Source organism: Thamnophis elegans, chromosome 9, assembly GCF_009769535.1.
Source record: "Thamnophis elegans isolate rThaEle1 chromosome 9, rThaEle1.pri, whole genome shotgun sequence".
Classification (NCBI taxonomy): domain Eukaryota; kingdom Metazoa; phylum Chordata; class Lepidosauria; order Squamata; family Colubridae; genus Thamnophis; species Thamnophis elegans.
In genome coordinates, this window is record NC_045549.1 from 54,238,755 (window position 1) to 54,251,354 (window position 12,600).

A 12,600-nucleotide genomic window follows, 5' to 3' on the forward strand; every position below is an offset into this window, starting at 1 on the left:
AACAAATTTTAAAAATGATTAAATAATCAAACTAATGTTAAGTTTAATGGGTGGTAATTTGAGCCACGATGTCCCAGCTCTAACAATTATAATAACAGAAAATTCATAGTATAGTAGTACAATTTAATTAGCTATAAACTTCATGTTTTGATGTCCATTAACTGGGCAAAACAGTACATCATAGGGCCGTGATGGCTAAACCTATGGCACATGGAGCCATTTGTTAGGGCAGGCAAGGCATTGCCCTATGAGCTCCAGCGTGGATGCGTGCACTGGCCAGTTGACTTTGGCCTTCATTTTTGGCTGTTTTTCGCCCTGCAGAGGCTTTCATGAAGCCTCTGGAAGGCAAGAAACAACCCAAAGCGCAAACTGCAAGTTTGGGAACATACTTTCAGTTTGCGCATTGGGCTGCTTTTCACCCTCTGGAGGCGGCCTACAGGCAACCTGGAAGTCCGTTTCCGAACTTCAGGGTTTCGTGTTGGGCTGTTTTTCGCCTTCAGGCGGCTTCCTGGGACCCCTGGGTCTCCATGTCTGATAGCCCTGGTTCTGGCTCATCCTCCTCTTCCAAGAAAAAAACCAATGGGGCCATCAAAATGTGAAGAAATGTACCTTTCCTGACCCACATCCCTGGCTCACTGTGCATCCCCCACACCATTCCCTCACAGACTATTCCTGAATTTCACAGCATCGCTTTCCGAATTCATGCTACCCATGATTGGCTCATTTCTCACACAACTTTGAGATCCCCTTCTTGACCCATACCATCACCCTCTTGTTACACCCCAATGATTCTCATGGACCCTGTGTCATTGCACCATTGCATCATTTCTAGCATCTGCATGCCCTGCCTGACCCATGTGGTATCTTTGGTGCACACCACTACCATTCTCAACTCATGTAGCACCTTTTGTGCATTCCCTCACATGCACTCCTGATATGTACTCCTGCACATGAAGATGGCAAGAAGGTTGGAAATTGCTCTCAGTGCTACTGCTTTTTTGCCTGCCTGTGGTCATTCTGTTTCTCTATTTAGGTAAGGAAATATCTCTGAAATGATGTTCCAACAAGGCATTGATTGCCTAGTACAAATTAAATCCTAGGAAGCATAGGAGGTGATAACTAGAAACAACTGGTTGATCTCAATAGAAGCTAAGCTTGTGTTGATCTAATTAATAGCTGGATTGCCTTCCAATCCAAACACAAATTATTTTTCTCTATTTTTCTCTTTTCCTTGCAAGCCTGTTCAAATGTAATAAATCTCATAAAGCTCCAGTTGAAATATTTTACCTAATGTAATATGCAATTTTACCACCTGTAAAGTACTTCGGGCTATTGCACATAAGGATATTTTTATACTAAGGAAATAAGGTATGTGAAATAGGCATCTATATAAACTGAACAAATAGAAATACTGTATTATGCCCTGGATTTTTCGCCACAAACCCTTTCTCTCCTAAAACTTCCTCATATTATATATTAGCAAACATTTTTATGAATTTGTAAATTTTTGTTTGCTTTCTCAACAGTTTTTTGAACTGCATATTCATGAATTCAGATCTTCTGAAAGCTGGTCATAATGGACAGTTACTCTGTTTATCTAGAATAATGCAGATTGGTTTTATATAGAGTCTAAATACAGCTAAGCGTTGTACTATAAAAGTTCACACAATTGTTAAACATGCACATTTCCTTGGCCTGTGGTTCCACAGAGTGAGATTCTGCCAACACAAATTTAGTAAGACTTTTGCAATCAAAATACTCATTGTTTCAGGATTTCACAAGCTCTTTAGTGTTGAAAAGCTGTGATTTGTGGCCTTTTTGAAGACTGCTCTTGCTTTATATTCTTTATATCAACAGAAATTATCCCCAGGAGAGCTGGAATTGAACCTCTCATGTATCACAATCAATGTTCAACACAGTTGGTGAGGATGTTATTTTTTTCAGTGAACTACTTGTTAACTAATTTCATGGCACACTGCCCCAAAAGCAGATAGTTCACTGCTAAACAATTAGTGTTAGCAAACAGTATTGTACTGAATGCTTACTTAAACACAATCTAGCTGTATTCTTTTTCTTGGAACTGAAGCTATGGTTATTGGGGGGGGGATCCAAAAGCTTTTCAGTAGCATCATCAAACAGCGTCTTTTAGAAAGCTCATGTTTAATGGGGGAAGAAGTTAGCAGTTAGGCATAAATTAGGCAAAGCAGAAGGCTATGCTGCTTTGATTTCCACTATTTGTTTCCTCAGCATTGTATTTTGCATAATGAAGACAGCACAAAAGATCACCCCAAATCACAATACCTGTAATATCTATGAAGTCCAAACCAAAATGTTTGGTTTTTATGAAAAACAGATGTAATTGTTTCCTTCAGAATATTACCTTTTTTTATGCCGTTAGTTCCATGAAAGTGTTGTGACACTTTTCAAATGATAAATGATCCAATTACTTTTAATGGCCAAATTATCACAGTACAAAAGAGGATAAAAAGCACAATGACCTAGAATATTTAACACTATATGTAATTTTCTCTAGAAATTGATCTACATGCTATTTTGGGATTGAAAATTCATGAAGTTCTACTTACACCTCATTTATACTATTCTTCAGGAAAAGAAAACACCAGTAACAAATATGGTAATAGATGAATTTACAAGCAAAACATTAAGAGCACAGGCTACTGCTTATTTGGGGGCAATTGAAAGATATTGTTTTAAAGCGATTCAGTGGAGATTCAGCATGTTTTACATGCAGATTTCAGGTTAGGTCACTTGTTCTTCGAATTAAAAAAAAATCATTCCTGGTAAAAGGAATGAATGTACACTTGTTATAAACTTGACACATTTAAAAATAAAGCAAGAAACAAACACCCTTGGATGAGCAAGTTAGTCAACACTTTCTGGAGAGACTCATACCCTGCATTAGTACAAAGTAAGATATTAATATTTGATTTTTTTTAATAGTCTGCATATACAGATTGAGCTTTTTCCTCTAAGTTCATATTTAAGATGTGTGATATGAAAATGTATTTAACACTGTCCTCCAAGCTGTTTGTTGCTGAAGAAGAGGTTTTCATAAAACACACTCTAGGAGCAGTACCTACACAAGCAATATTCATATCAACAAAATAAGAATGTACATGTATAACTAATATAAAAGAATAATTTATTATATGCACTTATCTCTTTCCTTTAATTTTTTTAAATTTAGGAGTAAATTGCATTAACACATTGTACAACTTCTCATGTAAGTACAGACTTTGGAATCTGCAGGTTGTTAGTACCTACTATCAAAGATTTTAATTTTAAAAAATGTTAAGTTTGTGGAGCACATTATTGTCATTACTGTATATCATTATTGTAAGTTTAAATATGAATTCAATCTGTTTAAAATTATTTTAAGTCTAGGAGCATTCTTTGTTTAATAATTCTGCCTTATACTAATTAATGTGGGAGCACATCTATACTTTTTTATTGCCCTAAGTAGTGTTTGGTGAAAAGGAATTTGTTACTCCTATTTCAGGAATAACTGACTAAATGTAACATGCCTCACAAAATATTGTTGAAGGGTTCTGGTTTACATACAACAGTGTCAAAGTGCTGCACTTAACCTTCTGGATTTTTATTAACATGTCTTTTTATATGTACATAATTTAGACACAAATTGCTTTAGTATTTGGCTAACATCCCTGTCTTAGAAGGTTCTCAGTGTGAAACACTTACTGTATTTATTACAGTTTTGACATCAGATTGATTTAAATCAAGGCAATATGTAAATTTAATTACTTCTTAAAAAGAACTACCAAAGACTCAACTGGAAATAAACAAATTGTGCTACGGGTGATCTCAGGTTATGACAGCGATTTCGGACTATAAAAGTATGACATCATGTGACTACACCGGTTAGCAATGACAATTCCTTTGTCTTAACCAAACCCCATCAGTCATTAGGCCAGGACCCAACCTGATCCAAGTCATTCCAGCTGGCTCCCTCCCAACCCAAGCCTCATCCGTAAGGTAAGGGACTGCCTCCTCTTCAGCTTCCCCACCCAGTTACCTGTCCCATCTCTGCCCTTTTGACTCCCTCACACAATGGAAGTAGCAGTGACACTTGTGCTAAAGTAGAAGCCTGATTCCTCAGCAGTCTCAGCCAATCACCCCGGTGCCGCTACTTTAACCCCAGTGCTGCTCGAGACAAGCATTACTGTGCAGGGCAATCAAAAGAAGAGAGATGGGGAAGATAGGTGGGCAATTTTAAGAATGGGTTATAAAAGCCCAAATTTTGATCACATGACGGTAGGGTTGCTCCAACAACTGGGCATAAGCACCATTTATTGAACATCACACTATTATATATAGTTGAATGGTCACTAAGCAAGGACTACCTGTATTTATACTATTGTACTGCAAACCTCTGTCTGAAAACATTCCAGAGAGAGCTAATTCTGGAATTATTAGATTTACCCTTGGAACATCTTCTCTTTTGAAATCCAACAGATTATCTGCTCTCCTAGCCTCCCAAAGAGCATTGAAAAACTGGCTTTTTCGCGAAGCACTGGGATAGGTGAGATGGGTAAGAAGATTTTATGAAGGATTTTATGTTGGAAGCTTATTGTTGGTGACTTTTTATGTTTATGGTTTTAATATATTTATGTATTATGTTGTTTTATTATTGATATTGTTTTAATTGATCATTGGGAAGCACCCAATTTTGATAGAAGACGGATGGCTATATAAAAGTTTTAAATTAAGATCAATGCTGAAAGCAACCCTAAGATTGATGGAACACCAATCAGTGTATACAATAGACCATTAGAAATTAAATGTGTTAATTTTGTTGGTTGCATATATTTCAGTCAAAGTTTTGCCATTATAATTTTAAAAAACAGACTACTGTAAACAAAAACAGTTGATATTTAAGTCACAAAGGCCAGCTAAAGAAGCGCAGAAAATGTAGGCATGCACTACTGAGTCTTAATTCAAAAAAGCACAAGTGAGATTTTATCCAACTACAATACCAGAACAAATCATCAAATTTGCCAAGTTTTGGTATAACTGGTACCAAAATTATAAACACTATCTTTTACCTTTACCAGCAATCAAAAATATTAATACTAAGGATCTTTTGGTTTGGAAAAAGATTTTTAAAATGCACATCTTTTTTTCAGGACTCAAAAAAGCAGGATTAAGTAAACAAAGAAATAGACACTGACATTGGCTATTAGTTTCACATAATTTATTTCTGAAACTTAAACATCTATATGTATTGTTTTTTAGAAATAAGTTCCAGTGAACTCAAGATAATAGCACTGGACTACAAGTGTTCAAGGCAGCACACAAATGCACCACCTGCTGGACTACAAGTTCCCGGTATGGTAAGAGTACATGCAATAGGTTGACTGTTTAAATGAGATACAATGCAAAGCCCTCTGGGTAAAGATTTTTTTTCTGCCTACATTTTAATTTTTGCTGTGTGTTGAGTTAAGGAGGCTCAGGTTGAAGTCCATCTTTAACCATAAAAAATCAAGTGATGATTGATTTTGGGCTGTGAGTCACTAACTCACAACCAAACCTAACTACACGATTTGGAAGAAGATAATAGGGGAGAAAATATTACATTTATAACAGATGAAAAACAAATTGCTAAAGACAGAAGTATTCCATTATATTTCCAGCCCATTCACACGGATCAAAAATAGTTTTCAAAGGATACTAATTATAAACTGCCTGTATCTTTCTATAGGAAGATATTCAGAGATATTAAAAAAGAGAAAATATTTTATGAATCTCTGTATGTGATTGTTTCAGATAGAAACACCTGTCAGAAGATCCTGTGTTAAAGCATCTCGGTTATTTCCACAGTCTGATTTAAGAGGCATCTTACACCGGCCCTTCAAATTATAATATTACTTAGGGCTTTTTCACAGCCTTTTCCACCTTCCGGACATATTAGTAGGTTGCTAAGGGCAAAGTCCCGCTTCATCTAACATCAGCAAAAGCATTTATGCAGGCAATGTCCGGCTGCCTCAAGCAACACCACCCGCCCGCTGCCACTGCTGGGCGGCCACCTGCCCACCACCTCCCCATGGCAAAGGAAGCGCCCAGCTCGTAGTAGAGCCCTTCCAAAGCCGTCACTGTCCTTTCGCAGGCCTTGCCAACGCCACAGGCCGCAGCCTGGGCAACAGAACGAACACCAGCCGCCGCCGCCACCGCCCCCTCTCGGCCGGACCCACATCGAAAGGGAGCTTCGGCCCGACACCCAGGCAGCCGGCTGGAGAGGGCTGTCGGCCGGTGCTCGGAGCCGCACTCCACCTTTCCCCCCCGCAGGCAAACACCCCTTCCCTTTCGCGGTAGCCACTTACCCGAATCCTTTCTCCCGGGCTGGGCTCTTCGGCCCGGGGGGAAAGCGAAGACCAGAGCAGGAGCAGCCCCAGGAAGGAACCGACCAGGAGGACGGCGCGCAAGAGGAAGCCCAGCTTCAGCCGCATCTTCAGTGGCGGCGATACCGGCTTCCCCAGCCGCCGCCGCCACTGGGATACCACTGTCGCCCCCCTCCCGACGACTGCTGCTCTTCACTTGCGCGCAGAGCTTTGCGTGTTTCCCTTTCCCTCCTCCTTTTGCTGCTGCTGCCGCCGCCTCTCTTTCCCCTCACAGACAGGCGCTTGGCGCCGAGCCCCGCTTTGCTCTTGCTCGCCTCCCCTGCAGCTTCGCTTTTCCTCCTCCTCTCCTCCTCTTTTCCTCCTCTCTCGGCCTTCCTCCTTTTTCTCCAATTGTTACCGCCTCTCCTTCCCAGCCTCTTGCAGCGCGCCAGCTCCCACTCTGTAAAATCACAAACTTTTTTCCCCTCTCTCCCCTTTCCTAATACAGTGTGCCTGTGCCCCCCCGTCCCCCCCCGGTTCTCTTTGAATATTATTCTTGTTCCTTCTGCTTTCCTTGCTGATCTTTCAGGCCAGTTTGTTAATCTAAGCAGGAAGTCACCTCCAGAGCAAAGACTCCACGTGGCTCATTTACAGCCGCGGGCTTGATTTGGATTGGCACTAGAAAACTCGAGGTTCCCTCCTGCCCCTTTTTCCCTTTGACGCGTCGCTTTAAGGAGGTGGATTTGCAACTGTAAACCTGAAAAAAGTTGGGTAAATACCGGACTCCTTCTCCCAGCTCTGGTGAGATGGGAAGAAGGATTAGCACGCTTGCCAAGTCTTTCACAACTGGCCTCTTTCTTTGGACTTACACGAAAGAAACGAAAAAATTCGATTAAAAAAGAAACGGTGCGCCCGAGAACTACATCATTAAAAAGATTCTTAATGTTCGTGGTTCTCAAGCATTGCTACACAGGCTAAAAATAATGTCCTAGGAGGTTATTTGGGGAAAGGATGAGGGGAGGAAAGTGAATGTTAGGGAAAGAAAGGAACAACTAATCGGCTCACCGTGATTCTTAGCGGCTCAAGTGCTCTCTGCCTCAAGAAACGAAATGCCAAGTGTGGAATTATTCAAATAAATAAGCCCCAAAGGATTATCTAGAAAGAATTGTCCTAGTTGTCCACTCGTGGTCAGATTCTGCTCTGGTAATTTAGGATTCTAGGTAGCCTTTCAAGCCTGCAAAAGGAGAGGGGTGGACCTCGAGTTCTTTAGTGTCAAGTAAATAGTTGTATTGATGTTTTACTGGGGAGAAGCGAGGACTGCAATTGAAAGAGTTGTTTGAGCTTCGGCATTTTAAATATCACTTAGACCCACTGACTTTTTTTAGAATAAAAGTGAAACCTGGAGCTAAAAAGTACCAAGACTTCTGAAAAATTAGTTCCCCCTTCTTGTTCCCCCATTTTGGGGGGCTGTTGAGGGACTTTGATATGTTTTTTTGGGCAAGCCACTGAAAATGGTTTTTCTGTCTTTTTGTTATATTATTCATTGACTTGCCTTTTATTTTAGAAATATCTTATGGATGTTTCTGTAGTAATCTATTTAATAGTTCATAAGTGTCAAGGCATAGCCATCCCATAAGAAGAACAGAGAGCCTTGAAAACTTTACATTTGTTTTTTTTTCTTTTAAAAAATGAAAAAAGCTGTTACACTATAAAGCAAAGATGATCTACCAGACCCTCTTTATTTACACATCCCAATTAAATATTAAAGAACTTTCTTAGCAGTTAAAAAAAGTAACAGGCAATCACCTAACAAGTTACTTCCAAGCAAATATTTATTTGTTCATTCAATTTACAGTTATCCATTTCTAATACATGGTTCTGGAGAGCCAGCAATGCTTACATACAAGATAAAAACACATAATAATAATATAGTCAACAAACGAGAGAAAAACCAACAGCAATTAACACAATCATGATAAGAGTTCAATCATACACTTGAGTCCCAGGCTTGGTAACAAGAGCATGTTTTCAAGATCTTATGACATGCCTCAAGATTGCAGCTAATTTAATCTAGGGGATAATATTCCAGACAGAGCCTCTTCTTGGGTCCCACCAAATAACACACTGCAATGCACAAGATCTAGAGCATGCCTTTTCTGCAAGATCTAATGGACAAGCTGCAAAAATGCAATGTACTTAATAATAAAAATCTCATATTGACACAATGTTTATTCTACCTCTAAAATAAGGTGTAAAAAACAATATGTATCATAAGTTAAAATTATTTGAATATTATCAACAGGTTCAATGTAACATCCACAGACCAAAATGTTATTTTGCTTTTACAGTAGTATTTGAGTGATAACCATTCTTTTAAAGTTACAACAGCACTAAAAAATTTCTTATAATTTTTCACAGAACCATTGCAGCATCCCTGCAGCCACATGATCAAAATTTAGACGCTTGGCAACTGGCATATACAGTGGGGCAAAAAACTATTTAGTCAGCCACCAATTGTGCAAGTTCTCCCACTTAAAAAGATGAGAGAGGCCTATAATAGACATCATAGGTAGACCTCAACTATGAGAGACAGAATGAGAAAACAAATCCAAACAATCACAGGAGCAGTTGTTTTGTTATATACCGGTATGTGTTTTTATTTAAAAGTTAAAACTTAAAGTTGCATTACAAATTAATGGATTGATAAACTCATATATCTTATTGTTAGTTTTGTGCTGTTACTAACCGAGGTTTGTAATATAGATTCTGCTGTGAAGGTAGAAGGTCATAAAATGGACAGATTAATTTACTGAAGTCATTTTGGATACTTTAATTTCTGTAAATGCTTTTGCTTTGGAAATACACAGTTCCACCGCAACAAAACCGACATAAAATGCATTGCTTCCACAATGATTACATTGTGTTAGAGAGATACTAAGCTAAATATCTTACTTCTCTGATACATTGGCTACCTATTTGAAGGAGCAACTGCAGTATTATTTCTCAATATTTAAAAAATTGAATTGGTCTCTTCTCCCTGTCTTCCAAGGTCATTCCCACATCCTTTTACAGGTATACATGTATGAATATAAGAACTGTGCAATTAGAACAAAATAGGGAAACTTGAATGAAAGCCATTAACCCAATTCAAACAATGAATCAGCATGACTTAAGTACACCCTTTTAAAACACATTGCATGAAGAAGTCTTGTTAACTGAGGTCACATCAGATTTTCATCATGGGTGTCCTTGCATTTACTCATGTCACTTTAGTGTTTGCTATGGTTGTTTATCTTTTAACAGAAAATTGAGACACAAAACATCATAGAAACCATGAGACAGAAATTTGATGCTAGACAAGATTGGTACAAAAACTGGTTGACTATCAAGTTGGACTGGTTTATGTAGACTTAAAGAAGATTTAATGCAGGAAAAAATGTCTTATGTTTCTTTTGTCCTTGCTATTATAAAAACAGTTGCTTAAATCATAAATTCTATGCTAAAATGTTTTGAGTTTTTGTTGGCATAGTTGGGTTGTCATTTCCAGTTGATATTAAAATTGATAGCCACAGAAATCTGGTGATCCATTGTGAATCAACAGTTATGGAGAGTATATATGAGTCTTACTCAAAAGATGTTATGAAAAGGAAATTGTAATTGTCTCTGTGTGTTTATGTTTTAAATAATTTAAAATATGGGTCATGACTATTTAACTTTGCTGGAAGTTTATTTACATCTGTGCATCTTGCTACATGTAATATTTGAATTTGGAAATGAAACTATAGAGCTGATTTATCCTTTTCAATCTTAAGATAACTGCTTCAAGGTAATGCTTCACTAATTTAATACATGTAGGTTAGGTTTGGAACACAGTCATTCTTCTTACCCTAAGTTATCATTTTCATTAGGAAGTGACTTTCCAATTCGTGATTTCATGCAAGTTAATTATTTTCTGCAGTTAATTAGTTCATTCTTTAGAAGTCATTTTACTTAAGTCACTTGTTCTATGTATTTTTTATTTTAAGTTATTTATTTTATTTTAAGTTATTTATTTTTTATTTTAAGATATTTATCAAATCGTATATAATAATATTAATATTTGTAAAATTACAAGTCATGGCACTGTTTGATAATATTATGCAAATGCAATTGTCAGCAATATAACAAGTGCCAGGATGAGAACACATTTATTGCGTGCAGAATTCTGGCATTTCCTACTATGGAGAACTGCTGTCACTGTTAACAATACTGGGTTAGATCAGATATGCAAAAACCACCACATACTTGTGGTGCTTTTGAAAATCTCTTAGATCCTTACTATCACCTTAATTTTAAATATTAGAGCAAAACTTTGTGAGTTTTTAAAGAGTAAAATAAAGTTTTGCATAAATGTAAGATGCCCATTTCATCCTTTAATACCACTCCTCTTCCCTGAATCCAGTGTGGTGTACCGCGTGGAAGAGGTATGTTCCTGAGAAGGATAATTGAAGAACGTCAGGAGTGTATGCCAAGAGTATGTATTCACAGCAGGGATACCTAAAAGGACAACCAAGAATGATAGAATAAATCAATCCAGAGTTCTGAAGACACACATTACCAGGTTCAAATTAACCTACTTTGGACATACTATGCAAAGACCTTGTTCTCAAGAAGACTTTAATGCCGAGAAAGATGGAAGGAAAAAATGTGGATAACTAACAGCAAGATTGATAGTTACAGCAACAATGAGTCTACATTGGAAGACCTAAACGGTTAGTGGCAGATCACCATGGAGAAAATCTGTCTTGTGTCATTACTAAAGTTGATAACAACTTGATGGCATTTAATCAATAAATCAATCCCTCTCTTAAAATTCACAGGGTCTCCATCATTCTCCGTATCATGCTTCCATCTACTTTTGAAGTACAGTATGTCCTTTTACATCCTGTGCAAAGCCTCTTGCATCCTCAAACCATCAGAAATTGGACTAGGTGGACAATAGTTTGATTGTGTAAAACAAAACCTCTATATTCCCAGAACATTGTTTGTTGATATAAATAACATTATCTGGCTCAGAATGAAGCATCTTATACTGATGATGTAAATAGCAAAAATGTTCAGAGCAGAATAGAAAAATTCTGAAGCCAATATTTTTTTCTTTTCTCTTGATTTTTTTGCCCAAAACTATTTAGCAAATAGCATATTTCAGTAGTAGCATAACTCTGAATTTAATTTGTTTTAACATAACACAAGTGAGCAATTGCCAACTGTTAAATCTGTTTTTCTTTGCTGCTGATTTTGCTATTCTTTCTCTCTTGTATCACCCACCTTTCATTATTTATTATTATTTCTCTTCCTTTGACATAGGCATTTGACTAATTTCAACATGCTGAGGAATGAAAAAAATGTTTGGTTTTAATTTTAGCTTCTTTATTCTAATGATGGCATCTTTTGTTAAGATAATATAATTTGCACTTCAATGTTGCCTTCTATTTAGAGAGCTGAAATAGGTTCTGTAAGTCTTAATAAATTCAATCTCAACAGTGGAGAATAAAATGCTATTAGCTTCATTTTACATAGAAGAAAAAAACTGACACACAAAGAGTTCTCCTAGTAGAGCACGTGTTTGATTATCAGAAGGTGAAAATAATAAATTACATGATACATAATCATTTTCTGCACTTAGGTCTACACTAGCTCTAGCAATCTATTAAGCTATAGACTTTTAGGGGGATTCTGTCTTTTACGAGTTTCCATAGTAAGAAGTAGTACTATTTAGCATATTTCATTCACACGTATTATGTTTATGCTATATAAATGACAGATTCTTATTTTTTGTTGGTACTGTCATTTATCTTGGGCCAAATCTTTTCCTCCTGCAGATCACATTTTTACTGAGCAAAAGGGTATTTGCTCAGATAGATACTCTTCAAGGGAACACCTGTTTTGTCTTTAAAAGCTATGCAACATACTTGTTAAAGAAAATAGATCAGGGGTGTCAAACTCGCTGTGTCATAGTGATGTCACGTGACCTATAATGACTTTCCCCCCCCTTTGCTAAATTGGGCGTGGCTATCACATGATGCATCTGCCCTGCAGGCCGCGAGTTTGACAGTCCTGAAATAGATAGTCACATTGATGACAAAATGTGCCAGGGGTATCATGACAGAAACTCCATCCTTTTATACTTGAATTGCAACAGGGTACATATGTTGGGGTAGAGTTTGCATTGTGAAATTGTCATGTATGTCGTCTTTTTGATGGA

The 12,600-nt window shown here is 37.5% G+C and overlaps 1 protein-coding gene and 1 long non-coding RNA gene across 2 annotated transcripts in view; one reads left to right on the forward strand and one right to left on the reverse strand.

Annotated features, from left to right (window-relative positions):
- Window positions 1-7,319, reverse strand: part of LOC116512905 (N-acetylgalactosaminyltransferase 7-like) — a 30,390-nt gene extending 23,071 nt beyond the window's left edge. Inside the window, 1 exon segment of the mRNA XM_032223586.1 lies at window positions 6,360-7,319. Within this exon segment, the coding sequence (XP_032079477.1) occupies window positions 6,360-6,485 (126 nt within the window). The 5' untranslated portion in view covers window positions 6,486-7,319.
- Window positions 7,320-8,835: 1,516 nt separating this feature from the next.
- LOC116512930 lies at window positions 8,836-11,208 on the forward strand. Its single transcript, XR_004255948.1, has 2 exons — window positions 8,836-9,002; window positions 10,798-11,208. It is a non-coding gene; the product is annotated as an uncharacterized LOC116512930 (long non-coding RNA).
- The last annotated feature ends 1,392 nt before the right edge of the window (window positions 11,209-12,600 follow it).